The sequence below is a fragment of the Oryx dammah genome, unplaced genomic scaffold (genome assembly GCF_014754425.2).
Source record: "Oryx dammah isolate SB20612 unplaced genomic scaffold, SCBI_Odam_1.1 HiC_scaffold_12, whole genome shotgun sequence".
Classification (NCBI taxonomy): Eukaryota; Metazoa; Chordata; class Mammalia; order Artiodactyla; family Bovidae; genus Oryx; species Oryx dammah.
The window spans coordinates 3,433,180-3,453,373 of record NW_024070196.1 but is presented as its reverse complement, the minus strand read 5'-3'; the positions used below and the strand labels follow the sequence as shown (position 1 = coordinate 3,453,373).

The following is a 20,194-nucleotide window of genomic DNA, read 5'->3' as shown; positions in this document are numbered from 1 at the left end:
CCACAGTAGTAGATATGAGGGTATTCTGAGTTAAATTCACCCAGTCCAGTCCATTTTAGTTTGCTGATTCCTAAAATGTCAGTGTTCACTCTTGCCATCTCCTGTTTGACCACTTCCAATTTGCCTTGATTCATGGACCTAACATTCCAGGTTCCTATGCAATATTGCTCTTTATAGCATCAGACCTCTTTCCATCACCAGTCACATCCACAATTGGTGCTAAGAAGGTTTATTCCTAGGTATTTTATTCTTTGTGTTGCATTGGTAAATGGAATTGTTTCCTTAATTTCTCTTTCTGATCCTTTGAATTTAGTGTATAATAATGCAAAAGATATATGTGTTTGATTTTGTATCCTGTAACTTTATCAAATTTATTATAAGCTGTAGTAGTTTTATGGTGGCATCTTTCGGATTTTCTATGTATAGTATCATGTCATCTGCAAAAGAGACAGTTTTAATTCTTCTTTTCCAATTTGAATCCCTTTAACTTCTTTTTCGTCTTTTACTGGTGTGGTTAGGGCTTCCAAAACTATGTTGGACAATAGTGGCAATAATGGGCATCCTTATCTTGTTCCTAATCTTAGAGGAAAGGCTTTCAGTTTTTCACCGTTGAGAATCATCTTTGCTGTGTTTTTGTCATATATGGCCTTTATTATGTTGATGTCAGTTACTTCTATGGCCACTTCTTGGAGAAGTTTTATCAAAAAAAGAGTGTTGAATTTTGTCAGAAGGTTTTCTGCATCTATTGAGATGATCATGTGGTTTTTATTCTTTGATTTATGATATCTTTTTCTAGTTTTGGTGTCCAGGTGATGGTGGCTTTCTAGCATGAGCTTGTAAGTGGTCCTCTCTCTGTAATTTTTTTGGAAGAGTTTGAGAAGGGTAGGTGCTAACTCTTCTCTAAATGTTTGATAGAATTTTCCTTGGAAGCCATCTGATCTAGACTTTTGTTTGTTGGGAGATTCTAGCTACCGTTTCAATTGCTTGTGATTCATCTGTTCATATTTTCTATTTCTTCTTGCTTCAGTCTTGGAAGTTTGTACATTTCTAAGCACTTCTCCATTTCTTCCAGGTAGTCCGTTTTATTAGTATACAGTTGCTTATAGTAGCGTCTTATGATCCTTTGTATTTCTGCTATGTCAGTTGTAACCTCCTTTTTGATTTATAATTTCACTGATTTCAGGCCTTTCCCTTTTTTCTTGATGAGTCTGGCTAAAGTTTTATCAGTTTTGTTTATCCTCCCAAAGAGCCAACTTTTAGTTTCATTGATCTTTGCTACAATTTTCTTTATTTCTATATCATTTATTTTTGCTCTGATCTTGTTTTATTTTCTCACTAACTTTAGGTTTCTTTCTCTAGTTGCTTTAGGTGTAAGTATACATGGTTTATTTGAGATTTTTCTTGTTTCTGAAGTGGGATTGTATAAACTTTCCTTTTAGAACTGCTTTGCTGCATCCCATAGATTTCAGGTTATAGTGTTTTTGTTGTCATTTGTTTCTAAATTTTTTTTAAAATTTCCTCTTTGATTTCTTCAATGATCCATTGGTTATTTAGTAGCATATTTAACTACTAAATTTAGCTGAATTAGTTTAGCCTTCATATCTTTTTTTTCCCCTTTTTTATGTAGCTGATCTCTGATCTCATAGTGTTGTGGTCTCAAAGATGCTTGATATGAGTTCAAGTTTCTTAAATTTCCCAAGGCTTGATGTGTGACTCACAATTTGATCTATCCTGGAGAATGTTTCATGTGAATTGAGAAGAAATTGTATTCTGCTGCTTTCAGATGGAATGCCCTATATTTATCAGTTAAGTCTAGCTGGTCTAATGTGTCATTTAAGAGTTCTGTTTCCTTATTAAGTTTCTATCAGGATGATTTGTTCATTGATGTAAATGGAGTGTTCAAGTCCTCCACTATTTTTATGTTACTATTGATTTCCCCTTTTGTGGCTGTTGGCATTTGCTTTATATATTGAGGTGCTCCTTTGTTGAGGTGCATATATATTTATGTTTGTTATATCTTCTTCATGGGTTAATCCCTTGATTATTGTAGTATCCTTTCTTTTCTCTTGTAATAGTCTTTATTTTGAAGTCCATTTTTATATGATATGAGTATTGTTACTCTAGTTTTCTTTTGATTTCTGTTTGTATGGAATATCTTTTTTCATCTCCTCACTTTCAGTCTGTATGTGCCGTAGGTCAGAATTGGGTCCCCTGTAGACAGGATAGATATGGGTCTTATTTTTGTAACCATTCAGTTGGTCTGTGTCATTTGGTCAGAGTATTTATTCCATTTACATTTCAGATAATTATTGATATGAATGTTCCTATTACCATTTTCTTAATTGTTTTGGATTTGTCTTTTTAGGCCTTTTTTTTTTTTCCTCTTGTGTTTTCTGCCTAGAGAAGTTCTTTTAGCTTATGTTGTAAATCTGCTGAACTCTTAGCTTTCGCTTGTCTATAAAGGTTTTGATTTATCTGTCGAATCTGAATGAAATCCTTCCTGGGTAGAGTAACCTTGGTTGTAGGTTTCCCCCTTTCATCACTTCAGATATATCTTGCCACTCCCTTCTGGCTTGCAGAGAGTTTCTGCTGATAAATCATTTGATAACCTTATGATAATTCCTAATTCCTTTGTTAATTTTTGCTTTTCCCTAGCTGTTTTTTTAAGATTTTTCTTTGCATTTATTTTTCATTAATTTCATTAATATGTGTCTCCATGTTTTTCTCCATTTTTTTTTTTTTTTAATCATAGATAGAACTGTCTGCACTTTCTGGATATGGGTGAATATTTCCTTTCCCATGTTAGGGAATTTTTTTTTTATTATAATCTTTTCAAATGTATTCTCAGACCCTTTCTCCTCTTCTTCTGAGACCCCCCTGTAATTCAAATGCTGGTTGGTATAATGTCCTAGATGTCTCTGAGACTGTCCTCATTTATTTTCCTTCTTTATTCGGCCCCATGGAAGTTATTTCCACCATTCTATATTCCAGCTTACTTATCCATTCTTTTGTCTCAGTTATTCTGATGTTGATTTCTTCTAGTATATTTTTCATCTCAGTTATTGTGTTGTTCATCACTGTTAATCTGTTCCTTACTTCTTGTTAAATATTCTTTGTATCTTCTTGATCCATGCCTCCATTTTATTTCCAAGATCTTGGATGAATCATTTTTACTGTCATTACTCTGAATTATTTTTCGGATAGGTTGCCTGTTTCCTCTTCATTTATTTGGTCTTGTGGTCCAGGGACTTGTATAGGCTTCCTACTGGGAGTGACTGGTGCCTGCAGTTTGGTGGGTAGAGCTGAGTCTTTTCCCTCTGATGGGCAGGGCTACCTTAAGTGGTATGTGAGCTTAGCATGACTTTAGGCAGATTTTCTGCTGATGGTTTTGGGCTATGTTCTTGTCTTGCTAGTTGTTCAGTTGCAGCATCCAGTACCATTGCCTGCAGATATTTAAGCAGAGCCAAGCCTTGGTGTTCATATGGAGACCTCCAAGTGACCTCACACTGATTAATATTCCCTGGGGCTGGGAATTCTTTGGCTGTTCAGTCCTGGCTCTTATTCCCAAGTCTCACCCTGACCTCTGGCTAGGTAACCAAGCCTCTGCAAGCTACCCAAAATTGCAAAAAAAAAAAAAAAAAAAAGAGGGGGAAGAAGAAAATAAAACAAACAAAACCAAAGACAAATGATAAAACTAAAACTAAACAAAAAACAAACCAAAAAAATTACAGAATAACCAAAGAACCCTAAAACAAAAACAAAGAATAAAAGCAAACCTAATGAAAACAAAATCCAGAAAAGAAACTAAAAACAAAAAGCAAACATGCAAAAATGATTAAAAAACAAAACAAAGCAGAGAAACAACAACAAGGAAAAACATGAAAAAACCAAAAAGTAAAGAAAATTGAAAATAGAAAAATTGAGACTATAATAAATCTTTTTAAAAAGTAAAGAAAAAATAATAGAAAAAAATAAAAACCTGCAGCAGAACAAAACAAAATCAACAACCAAAATAATAGTAACATTTTCCTAAGGACTGTTTCCCCAAGGTTGCTGCTGTCAATGTTCCCTGCATCTCAGTGAGCCACAGCAAACCCCTGCCTCCCCAGGAGGTGCTCTAGTTCCTCTAGGTAGGTCTTTGGAGCTGCTCTAGGCACTGCAGAGGCAGCTTACACTCTGACATGGCCCAACCCTTGCATGCATGTGCCCCTAAAATACTAACTGCTGAAGTTAGACCAGTCTCAGTTTTAGCACTCATCCATTCAGATATTCTGTAGATTCAGGGTTTTTCAAGCACTCTGGTTGGAGTCCCTCCACTGTCTGTGGAGGTAGGGACTGGCAGGTGGGGAAGGGAGTTGCAATGGTGGCCCCACCCACTGTGCACCTCTCAACAATGGCACCTAATTTCCAGGGCAGACAACACTTCCTCTAGGAAAACTTCCAGCCTCAGAACCCCTCTCTGATGAACCCCCTGGTTGTCTCTGTACAGCAAATAGTGGTCCTTTGCCCAGATCTGCTCTTCTAACTCCACACTTTAGCTCTCAGCCCCTGCCAGCATTGGTAGCTTCGGGTTCCCAGGGCTGATTCCATAGGGGGCTTTGGTGTGGGCAATTTGCATAGGCACAGGACGGTCAAAACTGGTTTTGGTGGTAGCAGGATTCAGGATCCTGGAGTCTGTGCAGGCAGAGGAAGCCTTGGCTTGAGGAATGGGTGAGCCTGCTCAGATGGGTACTTCTCCCAAGGCAGGGGCCGGCAGGTGGGGAAGAAGGGCCTGCAGGTGGGGAAGGGGGCGGCAATGGTGTCCCTGCCCCTTCTGTGCCACTCAGTGATGGCACCTTGCATCTATAGTGCTTTGGACTTCCTCTGAAATTATTCCTGGTTGTGAAGTTCCTAAGTTCTGTCCCTTCTGGCTTTCTCTTTGCAACCAACGATGTTCTCCTCCCTGCATCCACTCTCCAAACCCTGCTTTCCAGCATCTGGCCCCTGTCTGCAGCAGGAGACACACAGCTCAGGCTGGGGTGTACAGGGCAGCAGCACATACCATGCGCAAAGTTCTTCCTTTGTTCTGCCCTCCATAGACAGGTTGCTGCATTTCCCTGTGACCCTCCGAAGGCCCCCGAATGCCCCCAGCTGACTTCCCTGCCAGGAATGGGCTTTTCTGAGTGCAGGAACCTCTCTTCACCTTTAGTCCCCCATCAGAGGTGCTGGTCCCCTCCCATTTCCTCTTTTCTTTCTTTCATCCTAACTGGTTGCATGGGTAGGGGGTGGTTTCTTATACTTTTAGGTGTCCAAGGTCTTCCTCTATTGGCCAGTGGGTGCTCTGTGAGAACTTCCATTTGTTGATGTATTCTTGATGTACTTGTGAGGAGGGATGAATTCCATATCCTCCCATTCCACCATCTTGGGTCCTCCTTTGAACAGTTATTTTAAAGTCTATGTGGGATAATGTCAATATATGGATCTCCTGTATGTCTGTTTCTACTATAATTTTTTTCTTTAATTTTGATTACATAAGCCTTTTCTTCAGTACACCTAGCCATTTTGGATTTAATCATGGCTATTATGAATAATCACAAGGATTCTGAATAATTTTATTCTCTATAGGAGACTAAATATTAGTTTTGGCAACCAGTTAGAGTACAGATAGGGCTTCCCAGGTGGCTCAGTATTCAAGAATCTGCCTACAGTGCAGGAGACCCAGGTTTGACCCCTGTGTCAAGAAGATCCCCTGGAGAAGGGAATAGCTCCAGTATTCTTGCCTGAAGAATCCTGTGCATAGTGGGGCTGGTGTGCTACAGTCCATGGGGCTGTAAAGAGTCAGACAAGACTGAGCGACCAACACTTTCACTTCAGAATAGAGACATATCACCATGTAGAAATATAGAATTGATTTTATTCAAAATTTGGCTACAGACTTTGTGAGGGCTTGCATTTTCTGATTTACCCTTACTCCTGGGGCAGCTTTCTGGAAGTTCCAGTTTATTTACTGATGTATTTATCAGAGCTCCCACTCCTTAGTAGGATTTTAATATTTGCCTCCATAAAACTTCCAGTGGCTGCTTTTAGCTTCTCGACCTTGGAGTTGACATTTTCCACTCAGCCTCAAGAGGGTTTGAGGCACAGTACATCAGTATGCGTCTGTGTTTCTTTTTTGTGTTTTTCTGTTCTCCCCAGGAACATTGTATCTCTAGTATTTACTGGCTTGGTTGCCTCTAACACACATATATACAAAATTGTTTCTTTTTCTCCTTATTCTTCTTATTCTTATTCAGTTTTTTGCTTATTCTCAGCAAAAACTGGTATATAACAAGTTAATTCATCAGTAAAGGAAGGCTTCACAAGCACATGGGTTCATTTCTTGGTTTCCTATTCTGTTCTATTAGTCTATCTAGTCATGCACCAATACCAGTTTACTATAGAGAACTTTATGATGTATTTTTATATCTGTTAGGGTTAATGCTTCTGTGGACACTTGTATACACAAACACACAACAGACACAGTTAATTTTTTCCAGTGTTTTTTAGTTATTCTTGCTTATTATTCCAAATAAATTGTGTTTTCAAGTTATTTAACTCCAGAAAAAAGTGATACGTTTGGAGTCAGGTTAAATTTATAAATTTATTCACAAACAACTGAGATATTTCTAAGCATTGACTCTATTAAAAATATTTATGTCTCTTCTGTGTCTTTCATATAAATTTACACATATGAATGTTAGGTATATTTTTGTTAAGGTTTTACTTAGATTTTTTTTCTGTTGTAAATGGAGTCTTCTCTTCCATTTATCTTTTAACTAGTTATTATCATGGATGTGAAGGGTATTGATTTTTGATGTTTATATATTAATGTTATATCTTATAAGTTTACTGAATTCTTTCATTGTTTATAATAATTTTGAATCAATTAGTTTGACTTCTAGAAATACATAATGTAGTCCTCAAATAGAAAGAGTTTTACCTTGTTCTTTCCAATTCTTATTTCTAATTCCTTTCTTGTTTAATTCTGTAGACAAATTTCTACAATATAAGATTTTGGTGGAGATAGTAGGCATATTGCTCCTGGCTTTTGCAACAGTCTATAGTATTTTTGTTGGGGATCATACTGGCTTTTGGATTAGATATGATTTTGTCTTTTTAAGGAAGTATTCATTATATATAAGTGTCCATTCATGACTACCAAGTGCTATTCAAAATAGATGTTGTATTATGTTATGTACCTTTTTTCCATTTAAGTAAATGTTCATATTATTTTTTCTCCACATTAATATGATGAATTATATTCATGGATGTCTTTATAATTATCTCTGTTTTTCTAAAATGTTTCTCATGTAGAGTACAAATTTTTAATGTATTGTTAATTCTTTTTGCTAATATTTAAGAATTTTGCATACTTATATAAGTGAGAATAGATTATATTTTTAATGTGTTTTATTTTTCAGGTTTTGATATTAATTCTCTATTTAATTCATTATTTTCCTTACTTTTTCATGCTTTGGAAAGTTTAAATAGCATTTGGATGATCTAATATTTATAGGTTTGGTAAAATTTCACTATCAAAATATCTGTGGGGAAGATTCTTTATATCTTTATTTCATCTTCTAAATTCATTCTGTTAAGATTTTTACTGGGATCAATTTTTGTAATTTGTATTTTCCTAGAAAACTATTTCTTTTAGCATTTCAAAAGAATTTGTGTAGAGTTGCACAGAAAAGTCTCTTTCAATTTAACTTTTTTCATATGGCAGTTATCCATTACTCCCTCTTTTCTATTTCTTTTGTATATTATTTTCTTATATGCTATTTTCTAATTTTCTCACTTTAACTGATTTAATTTAGTTGATTTTTAAAGAACCAGATTTATTAGTTCATAAGCTCTGTGGGCTTCTTTTTGTTTTATAGCTCATCAATGTCTGGTTTACCTTTAGTTTCTTCTAATGACAATACCCTTTGCTCACAGTTTGTATCTATAAGGCAATTAATTAGCATTCTATTTCCACGTACTCTTCTTTTCTTCCCTCGTTTTTGAAGTTGTAATTTATTTACATTGTCAGGGCAGATATTAAGCATATAATATGCTACCACCTCAATATCCACTATCAGCTCTACATTTAAATATATTTAATGTCCTTATGGTGAACCTTTCCCAGAACTCATTTCCTAGTTGATTCTTTAGAACTATTCCTTGAGGTCTTGCATATTTATAGCCTCATTGATGATATATACACTTAGAGGTAAGTTTAGCTAGATATAAAATTTTGGCTTACATTTTCTTAAGTATCTTAAATATGCAACCCCACAGTCTTCTGGCTTCAAATACTATTGTTGCAAAGTAAATCAATCTTACATTCTTTACATTGTAAATGACTTGGCTTTTTTATCTAGGAGCCCAAAGCTTATATTATTAACACTGATTGGATTTTCCCTGGTATATCTTTTCAACATGTAAATTTAAATTTTGTTTTGTGTCTGGAAAGCATTATTGAATTACAATTTTTCTGCTTCATGTCTTTGGTTTTCTTCTCAAGGAGTGAAATATACACATGAATTGAATCATTTTTTCCCAGGCTGCTAATTTTATCATCACTAATTCTTTTTATATTTAAAAAAATTCTACTTGATTTTTTTCCTTTTCATTCCTTTTTTACCATAGTTTCACTGATTTCTATTGACTTTTTTCCTTCTAATTTGTGCTGTGCTGTGCAAAGTCATTTCAATTGTGTCTGACTCTTTGCAGCCCTATGGACTGAAGCCCACCAGGCTCCTCTGTCTATGAGATTCTCCAAGCAAGAATACTGGAGTGGGTTGCCACATCCTTTTCCATCCTTCTAGTTTAGCTTTCTGATTTTTCTTTTATCTTAAATTATCTATTGAGCTCTTTTTTCTAATAGCTTGTAGCAAGTCGTTTCATCTCTGAAGTTTTCTGACTGATTATAGAACCTATATAGTTTTTTATTGTTTTCTTAGTTTTTTTTTTTAACTAGTTTTGAAATATTAAGTCACAATTTTCTTTGGACTTTTTGCCATAATGTTTCTTGTGTGTCTTCACTGTCCATTGTTATCATTCAGAGAATTAGCCCTTTTGCTTACAATGTATCTTACACTGGAATTATTTTCTGTTACTCATGCTTTATAGAGATGGATTTTCCTTATTTTAGAAGGTTATCATATCTGGTGACAGGCCAGAATAGTTTTTCTAGATTCATAGCTCTAAGACCCCTCTTCTTATTTCTGCAAATTACTTATAAATAAGAGATTTTTGTACCTTCTGCTTTCTCTGGTCCCCCTTTTTTTGTGTCCAGAATTTCTTTCCCATTACTAGCCATATGAATTTGAATTCTACTTTTGGTAGACTTAGTGTAGAATTCTGCTCTTCTAGGAGGAGCCTGGTAGGCTGCAGTCCATGGGATCACGAAGAGTCGGACATGACTGAGCGACTTCATTTTCACTTTTCACTTTCATGCATTGGAGAAAGAAATGGCACCCCACTCCAGTGTTCTTGCCTGGAGATTCCCAGGGCCAGGGGAGCCTGGTGGGCTGCTGTCTATGGGGTCGCACAGAGTCGGACACGACTGAAGCAAATTAGCAGCAGCAGCAGCAGCAGGGGGCAATTTGGTCATGCATTTTTGAAAACTCTGGGGACCCATACACACCTGCATAGTCAAACTTTCCTTAGTCTTTCTATGTTAATCTACAAAGTAGGTGCTCTATACCCCTTTGCCAGTTTTGGCAGTTAATCTCAGACCTGTGCTAGGTTTCTATTTCAAGGATGGATCTTTCCTTGCATAGGTGAGTATTTGCTGGTGATTCCTTGTTCTCTGGCTCAAAGAAAATCGGAAATCTCTCCTTTGCTCCCCTCTGTTACTGCTACTAATTGATGCTTTTTATTTGCCCGCTCATATAGGAGTACATCAAGGCTGCATATTGTCACCCTGCTTATTTATCTTCTATGCATAGTACATCATGAGAAACGCTGGACTGGAAGAAACACAAGCTGGAATCAAGATTGCTGGGAGAAATATCAATAACCTTAGATATGCAGATGATACCACCCTTATGGCAGAAAGTGAAGAGGAACTGAAAAGCCTCTTGATGAAAGTGAAAGAGGAGAGCGAAAAAGTTGGCTTCGAGCTCAACATTCAGAAGAAGAAGATCATGGCATCTGGTCCCATCACTTCATGGGAAATGGATGGGGAAACAGTGGAAACAGTGTCAGACTTTATTTTGGGGGGCTCCAAAATCACTGCAGATGGTAACTGCAGCCATGAAATTAAAAGACGCTTACTCCTTGGAAGGAAAGTTATGACCAACCTAGATAGCATATTCAAAAGCAGAGACATTACTTTGCCAACTAAGGTCCATCTAGTCAAGGCTATGGTTTTTCCTGTGGTCATGTATGGGTGTGAGAGTTGGACTGTGAAGAAGGCTGAGCACTGAAGAACTGATGCTTTTGGACTGTGGTGTTGGAGAAGACACTTGAGAGTCCCTTGGACTGCAAGAAGATCCAACCAGTCCATTCTGAAGGAGATCAGCCCTGGGATTTCTTTGGAAGGAATGATGCTAAAGCTGAAACTCCAGTACTTTGGCCACCTCATGTGAAGTGCTGACTCATTGGAAAAGACTCTGATGCTGGGAGGGATTGGGGGCAAGAGGAGAAGGGGATGACCGAGGATGAGATGGCTGGATGGCATCACTGACTGGATGGACGTGAGTCTGAGTGAACTCCGGGATTTGGTGATGAACAGGGAGGCCTGGCGTGCTGCGATTCATGGGGTCGCAAAGAGTCGGACATGACTGGGTGACTGAACTGAAGATATTCTATAATATTTTGATAGGCTCTTTACATTGACTTTCTCTCTCTCCTATGACTAGTTAAAAATCACAGAACTATGTTAGAATTCCCACCTAATGGGATTAAGGCTTAAGTGCTGCACCTTCACACTATGACCCACTCTGTGTCCATTCACATGTGTGCTCATTCATTCTAAGAACATCTGTATTTCATAATACAGGTGGAGACCAGGCCTTGGCCCTGAGGGTTTGCTATCTAACAAACAAATCCATGTATTTAGTTTTCTAACCAAAATAATTCTTTCTCATTCAAGAGATGCACTTGTGCATCTGTTACTTATTTGATATGCTTTTCCTTCTCTCCTACTCACTTCACAGTTTTGGTTTAGCAAATATATTGGGTGAAATGAGGAAAATTATATAGACCAAAATAGTAGGAAGTGCTAAATTGTCATTAATTAAATAGCCAAGTGTCTAAGAGAAAGAAATAGCATGAAGCCATTTGTGGCTGATTCTTTCTAAGGCTGCCATAATTTTGTTTCTAATAGACAACTTTCTTTGATGTATACAGAATTAAAATAATTTATGTCACCAGAATTCAAATAAAATTGATTATACTTGAGAACACACTATTGATTATGTCTATATGTGGTTGAAAAGTTAAGTAATATATAACTTTTTAATATAAAATCCCAACTACCAAGCAAGCACTCATTTTTAAAAAGAATGAGCTACTGGGAAAAAAGACTAGGTATTAAAATTCCATATTCTGTCCCAGCTTCCATTATATGGAATAAAACTACCTACTCAAAATGGTGGCTCTTACAATGCCAAGGTTATGTAGTGTGGGGAATAAGGTAAGGCAATCATTCTATTTTTTAAATTCACCCCCACCCTTAAAAAAAGACCCGAACCACAACAAATTCAAGTGCTTATGGTCAAATGTATTCTAGTTCATTGTTGCCTAGCTTTAGGTTCACAGCTTGATAAACCTAAATTTTCAGATGATGGAGGGAAAGACTTGAATAGGAAGAAGGTGGAAAGAAATTTTTTTAAAAGGAGAGAGATTCCTCAACAGGATGAACTTACAAAGGGCAAGTGACTCAGCAAAATCTTCACATGTAAAAACTTTTCAGAAGTCTTTACCTTTTGCATTCTGGCATTTCTCTACCCATGCCCTAAACTATCCCTTTTCAGCTTTGACCCTTTGTTTTCTCTTCTGTCCTTTGTTCTTTCTCTCCTTCCCTTATTTTCTCTCTCCATCTTTGTAATCGATGGAAGCTACTTTCAGTGACTCACACTGTAATGCCCAGTTTGGGTTATAAATAAAGCTTCTGCAGCTTCCCTGATCCTGGAATTCCTCTTGGACAGAATGATTATCCATACAAACTCTCTCCAGCTGTGGCCAAACAGATAGCTCTATTCTTTGAGCTCAACTAAGACAAACCCAATGAGCTTATCCATAACATCACATGTTCACTTCATATCCTTCATTGCTCTGCAGTGGGTTAACATCTTAGATCCTTTTAGTTATGTCTTGCCTTTTTTTTTTTAACTTAAAGTTAAGGTATGTGTAAAATGTCAAACAAAACAAAACAAAACAAAGTAACAAGACATGTTTGGATGGAAATAATTTTTAAATTAATAATTTTCATTACCATCACTTCTAGAAAACACAGTAAGCGGGGGCTCTGAAACTGAGGGTAAATGTTCTGAGAAACTTTTTCACCTGGACATCTATCATGGACCAAGTGTGCACACTTGTAAGCAACTGGTAGCTTACAGTGCATTTTAATATTTTTACAGCAACAGTTAAATTATCAAATCCCTGAAGATGCAGCATTTTCCCTTTCTTTGCCTAGGAATCTGTTTTGGAAGCTAATTCAATGATTACTACTAGGACATGGAATTTTTATATTCATTTGGTCCTGATTTACACCAGGATTTTTAAGACTGCCAACAAGAAAGTCCAGAATTTTAGTCAGCCAAAATTCCACAAGAGACAACTTTTATTTTATAGCTTATGAATTTGGGGCTTAATATGATTTTCCACTAACAAGTTCTGTACCCCCTCCAGAGTGTGAAAGCTGGTGTGTAGATCAGCAAAGTAACACAGAACATATGAGGCAAGTTAATATTAAACTTGAAGAAAAACTATACAAATTATATTGTTTACTTAGGAAAAAAGCCCTCTAGTTGAAAGGGCTGACATATGACTTATCGCAAACACTTAACCAGCATGTTCACGTTTTTACTTTCAACTCTACTGTAATGGTCATTTGGAGGTGGTGCAGCACGGATACTGTATTAATAAAATCATCAATTAAAAATTCCCTAGATGTTGGTAAGGAATAGCACTAAATATTTCATGTCTTCTGTTTTTATTAAATGTTTAGGAAAAATGCAGAATCATGTCCAGAATGAGTAATAAAATCACAGGCAAATAACTTATGGAAGAGTTAGATAGATAACTTCTTAAGTGTAAGTAATGAAGAAGCTGTCTAATTAAAAACAACAAAATGGTCTTTGTTATGAGAAATAATTCTGTTGCCAAACAAAACTTCCATGTATAGTTATGTCAGGTGAGTGTATGCCCCTCAGTTTTGTCTCATCACAACAAAGATTTGGGGTGACAGACCTTAAAGCCCTTGGCGCGTCACAGCTCTCAGGTCCTGGACAGACTGTGTTACAGCTCTTAGACAAATCAGTGTTACAGCTCTATTTTATTTAGAAAATAGGGGGCAAATCCATCCTCGAGGCATGAGGGCATGTTTTTATATGTTTTTCCCTCCCCCTGGGCCTGCCCTATGTAAACTGGGCTAGCCAGGAGTGCTGTTTGTTCTACCTGAGGTCCTCATTCCAGTCCTCAGACCTTCCTTTGTTCTATTTTCAGGGGCTTTTCCCTTCTTTGTCTTTTAGCCACCGCCATTCTGGACTCCTGTTTCCTATTCTGGCTATGGTTTTTCCTGTGGTCATGTATGGATGTGAGAGTTGGACTGTGAAGAAGGCTGAGCGCCGAAGAATTGATGCTTTGGAACTATGGTGTTGGAGAAGACTCTTGAGAGTCCTTTGGACTGCAAGGAGTCCAACCAGTCCATTCTGAAGCAGATCAGCCCTGGGATTTCTTTGGAAGGAATGATGCTAAAGCTGAAGCTCCAGTACTTTGGCCACCTCATGCGAAGAGGTGACTCATTGGAAAAGACTGATGCTGGGAGAGATTGGGGGCAGGAGGAGAAAGGGATGACCCAGGATGAGGTGGCTGGATGGCATCACTGACTCGATGGAAGTGAGTCTGAGTGAACTCCGGGAGATGGTGATGGACAGGGAGACCTGGCGTGCTGCGCTTCATGGGGTTGCAAAGAGTTGGACACGACTGAGCGACTGAACTGAACTGAACTGAACAGTTAGAAGAGGAAATCAATATAGTCTTTCTTCATATGCTCAAAGAAATCTTTTGAAGGAAATCAAAGAGAGAATAAACATTGGAATGCTGAAATAACTGTTATTATTATCTTTATGAAAAACTATGAAATCTTCTTCCCAAGATGCCAGAAAAAAAGAGAGACAGGCATTCATCTTTTACTATTTAATTGTTCCATACCTAAATCACTTTCCCTAGGATTCCAGCTGTCTTAAAAAACCTTCGTGTTTCATACAACTTCTAGTATATAACTGATAAAATCAGCATAGGAAGCCTCAGAATTATTTATCTATAAAACTAGATATCAAACATGTCATCTTACAGTGTTTCTCAGTAAAGACACATTAGTTATCTCACATAACTTTACAGTTGAGGCCTACTGAAAGAAAACATAAAGAAAATGTTTCTCTAAATGAATCCCATAGTAATTGCTAAGAAAACCACACCAGATGCCCTCTAGACTTGATGTTAGACCCATAAACTCTTTCGAAGCCTGGCCACATTACCTACTATGGATGACTTCTGGACAACCCTCATCAGGATGTGCTCTGCTTTCTTGGAAGGGATAAGAATCTCCAATGAATTCCCTGGTTTATCAGACAGAAAGAGATAGCAGTATATACATATATGAGCACCAAACTACACCACTATATTTATGAACTAGTAGCTAGACAAAACAAAATTATTTTAACCATGTTGACAAGCTGCTATATCTAATGACTGTAAAAACTAAATATAAATATGAACAAATGGAAGAAAGACTTCTAACATCTATTATTTATTTTATAATAAGAATATTTATATAAAATCATTAAAATATGTTGCTAAATTACTATATGAAATTTATTGTCAGCAAATAACATAATTTTACCTTTGTAAAACCTTTTAAACTGACATTGAGTGGATAAATTATTTCTCACGTAAAGTTACTATTGGTAGAAGAACATGAAGAAATATATTCAAATTAATCTTCAAAGGTTAATGTCTATATCTGTACCACATTACAAGATCATTTTATTTTTAAAGAAGGCCAAGGAAACACATTTTTGGTGGCAGACAACCATACACTTATTGCTTTATCAGTACTAGCTCTTCATTTAAAACATGCATTTCTGGTTCATTTACTCAAGAATAAATTTGTTTTATTTGACACAGAGTTATAACAAATTTCACTCTTAAGTTCTCATTGGATTTCCAAAAGACACCCTACCAAATTCAAATTATGGCTAAACTCCACAAGTGTGCCTTATGGAGGAAGTGGAGAAACGCATTTCCAACTATATCAGGCCTGCAGCCAATTGCTTCACTTTATAACTTGTTTATCCTCCCAAATTTCCCCTCTCTGTTACTTTCTGTCCTACACTCATTCTTTATTCAGTCTTTACTAATTTTGCTTTATAAATAGCAGTATAATCAGCAGTAATGTGACCAGAATGCAGTATATTATATTTCCATTCTTTTTCATATAAACATTTTGGCAGTCAGTCAAGTTCACTGTGACCTTTGGAAATCTAGCCATACAGAAGACCAGGTATGGTAGAATATACACTGCTTAATATATACAAACTTGGATCCTGACAGCAAAATGTAGAGGTTAAAAGACAGAGTAACTTATCATCAAGACTGAAATAAATTTGATAAACTTAAATGAGAAGGTTCTAAAAACCCAGACTAAATTATACCCCTCACTTGTAGATGAATGAACTCCATCTCAAGGAGTTTGCTTTGGAATGTTTTGTCCAGTCATTCATGACCAATGGGGAGCAGGTGCTCGATATCACCATTGTTTTATATTTGAACTCCATCTGCTGCTTTAGGTTCAAGGCAAGAACCACTCAAATTTGTCCCAAATAATTCTTCTTCTGACAGCAGTGGAGTCATGGCAGGGGTCTGTGTGGTCAGTAGTGAAAGGGATGGGGAAAAACTGGGAGTCATGTCTTCTGGCAGAGAACTGTGATGATAGTGAATGGGGGCGTGTGGGTATTTCTGAAGAACCTGCCTTGAGGTTATGGCTGGTATTCTTGGTGGAACTGCTTTAATCCCAGGTTGGGCTACTGCTGTTATCAAAGGGGGTGGAAAAACAAAATATTTCTTCTCTTTTGGAATGCCAGGCATATGTAAATGCTCATCCTTTAGTTTTGCAATATCATTAAATACTGAGGCAAGAGGTTGGAATTTGGGTTCCCAACTAAGGAGATAATCCCAGGGATATCTCATCATGACATCATGATCAGAGTCTTTCTGGGTTGAGAGAGCTGCACATCCTGCTTCCTGATCACTTGCAATAAAGACAGTCTCTTTTATGACATCAGCCTGGATGCCAACTTTTACCTCTCTCTTCTTCAGTGGCTGGGGTAAGACATTATATTGAACATGGGTCATGCCACAGCCCTCTCCCTGGTCTCCTTCCTCAAACGTATGGCTGGTTTCTGCTGTTTCAGCAGCGACCATCACATCAGTTCCCCCAGACAAACAAGAGAGCTGGTCTGAGTCTCTTGGAATCCCAGAGTCTGGCACCCTGGACTCCTGATCACTCAAAGTTGAGTCGGCATCCTTTCTGTAAGGGTGTTCATTTATCCTCTGGATTTCCTTATCTTCTGCAGTCTCTCCTTCCACAGAACAGTGATCACTGGAGTTTGAGTGCCTGCACAGATGTGCAATGTGCTTCTCCATGACTCTTATTAAACTCAACCGTCCAGGCGTGGAGTCCACAGGCACTGCCTTATCACCGCTCTCATTAGTTTTCTGGAAGGGTTTCAGTGCACTGGCATCCCTGGTCAGTCTCAAATTGATATCTAAGGATGATGATGTTTTCTTTTCTTCATAATTATTTATTGCATCTCTTTGTTTATGTTTTAAAATCAGTACAATGAGAATGAAGACAAGCAACAGAAACACTAGAAAGGAGATGGTGAGACTGATCGAAAAGCTGCTAGCTGATCCTGAGGAATGTTTCCCTTCTGAGGAAAAAGACACATTCACAAAAACAGTACAAGATGTAAACTTGGAGTCCAGTTTGGGGCTATGAGCAATTATCTTCATTTCGATGGTGTCTTCTTTGCCGACGTGGCTTTTTACTGGGGGAAGTGCTCTACTCAGATAAATATTTCCATTAGTTTTATTTACTGAAAAGAAAGGAGATGGAGTTTCAAGGGAGTAAAGGATGACTCCATCAACACCAGCATCTGCATCTGATGCTTCCACTCTGCCAATCAAATGTCTTACATGACTCTTTTCTGGGAGGTTGAAAAAATACTGATCCTGAGTAAAAATGGGTTCAAACTCATCTATCCCTTCAACATCCACCCAAACGATTAAGGAGGCTGTTGAGCCACCCCTGTCTTTGGCCTGAACTATGAGGCAGTATTTGTTGTCATTTTCATAGTCAAGGACGTGCTGAGCACTAATATCCCCTGTTAGAGGGTCAATGAGGAAGAAGTTATGATCATGTGGCATTTCCTGAGGGAGAGGACAGGGTGATACAATAGAATAGGTCATATCTCCATAAGGACCTGCATCAAAATCCAAAGCATTTACGGAGCATATGGTGGAGAAAACGGGCAGGTTTTCAGGAACAGCACAGTTCAAGTTTGGGAACATAAACTGAGGTGCATGCTCATTATCATCCAGGACATTGACAAACACAATTGCAAAAGAAAAATGCTTCCTTTCCTCATCTGAAGCTTGGACAGTTAAAATGAATCTTATTGTTTCTTCGTAATCTAGTGGTTTAATCAAAGAAAGAACTCCAGTTTTTTCTTCTAAGCAAAAATGCTGCTTCTCATTTCCAGAGGTTAAGTAGTAGCTGACTTCTGCATGTGAGCCCACATCACGGTCACTTGCTGAGACCACAATGATGGGACTCCCTGGAGGGGTACTTTCCTTGATGTGGGCATAATATTCCAGACTGCTGAATGCAGGCGGGTTATCATCCACATCGAGGACTTCTATTGATACAGTGGCTGAGGAGCTCAGTGGAGGGCAACCATGGTCAAATGCCAGAAGGACAAGCTCATGACTGGCAGTTGCTTCTCTGTCCAGATGGTGAAGCAACACTAGATAACCAACTTGCTTATAAGAATATTCTGAATGGAGAAAACTAGATTCCACATGGAAATTGTTCTGTGAATTACCACTGATGATAGAGTATTCAACATGTGTGTTTTCACGGGTCCAGTCATAGTCAATGGTTGAGAAGGTGACAAGTGTGCTTCCAACTGGAGTGTCTTCACTTAAGCTAAGATTATAATATTCTATTGCAAACTCAGGGGCATAATTGTTCATATCTTGTATTTCTGTCTCCACTAAGGTAACAGCCTTCAGGTCAGGAAATCCACCATCACTGGCTTCAACAAGAAATCGAATTGTTGATTTTCTCTCCACAAGGAAGACAGGATTGATAGTAAATATTGTGCCTGAAAAACAACACAGCCTTACAATGTTGTGAAATAAAATTTGTATGATCCTCTTAGTCAGCAAATATTTACTAATATGTAAAGTTATCTGTTAGATGTGTCATTTAAGTTATAACCAAGGGTAACCCTAAATAGAAAGCTTAAATTATTATATTTATACCTCTGTAACACTTAAGATTCAGAAATATTCATGGGGTTCACTCAATTAAATGTGTGCTGCTTAAAGGTTATTTGCCATAATTTTTTTAAAAATTCATTTTTGTATGGTAAGTTGTCCCATTACTGCTTTTTAAGGAAAGGTGGCTTCCCAGGTGGCTTAGCAGGTAAAGAATCCACCTGCAATGCACGAAATGCAGGAGATATGTGTGCTATCCCTGTGTTGGAATATTCTCTGGAGAAGGAAATGGCTACCTACTCCAGTATTCTTGCCTGGAGAATCCCATAGACAGAGGAGTCTGGAAGGTTACAGTACATGGGGTTGCAAAGAGTCAGACATGACTGAAGCAACTGAACACACACCCATTCTTATTTGATTAATGCATAACCCATTCTACCATCAATAGAAACATACATAGAGACATTCTGGCATAAATTTCTGGAAATACCAGATGGTATTCATTCGAGTCAAATGAAAGTAGTAAATATAATAATGCAGACTTAACAACTATCACTTAATATTAGGTAGGTCTTTCCTAAAGCTATGGGTTTATTCAGCAAGTGGATTTTCCCACTATTGATGAAATATATGTAATATATTTTATCATTTTAAAATCCAGATTTTGAAATATATGTAATACATTTTTATTATTCTAATATAGATACATGTATGTATGTAAAAATGTTTTTTTTAAGGTAAATGTGCTTTTAGTACAGCCATGAAGAAAGAAAACAAAACAGTATGTTTTAAATGCCACATTTCAGTTAGAGTCTCACTATGAACTCAGCTGACAAGGTAACAGTCAAGATTTTAAAAACGTTCCAATCAATGTCTTACTGTAAAGTTTGTTGCTAATACAAATAAAAAGAAAAGTGCTGCCAGGGTTGTGATTTGCTGCAGCCAAGAGAGTGAGACACACTAAGACAGAGGGACAGAAAAGTCAAATTCCTGACATATTTAAATCCACACAGTAGCCATTCATCCACAGGCCACGGGGCTACATTAGCTACTTCTCCCAATTATCACATTCTGAGGGCCTCATACCAGATTCTCCCTTCAGGTAATCCTGAGGTTAAAGTTGAGAATATACTTGATATACAACACTGTATTAGTCTCCAGTGTATACAACATAAGGATTCAGTATTCATGTAACTGCAAACCCATCAGAACAGTAAACCCAGTAACAGGAAGCCAGTTAACATCCATCTTTCAGGAGTTAACTTCTAAGTCAGCTCTCCCTTGTGAAATGGCGCGGTGGTGGGTACAGATGGGGAACACACAGCATAACGTGTCCCAATTCAGTTCAGTTCAGTTGCTCAATTGTGTCTGACTCTTTGCAACCCCATGAACAGCAGCAAGGCAGGCTTCCCTGTCCATCACCAACTCCCAGAAGCTTGCTCAAACTCATGTCCAT

The 20,194-nt window shown here is 37.5% G+C and overlaps 1 protein-coding gene across 1 annotated transcript in view; it reads right to left on the bottom strand.

Annotated features, from left to right (window-relative positions):
• Positions 1-14,217: 14,217 nt before the first annotated feature.
• Positions 14,218-20,194, bottom strand: part of DCHS2 (dachsous cadherin-related 2) — a 347,149-nt gene continuing 341,172 nt past the window's right edge. Inside the window, exon 20 of the mRNA XM_040251351.1 lies at positions 14,218-18,623. Coding sequence (XP_040107285.1) covers positions 15,997-18,623 — 2,627 coding nt within the window. The 3' untranslated portion in view covers positions 14,218-15,996. The remainder of the gene's footprint in view (positions 18,624-20,194) is intronic.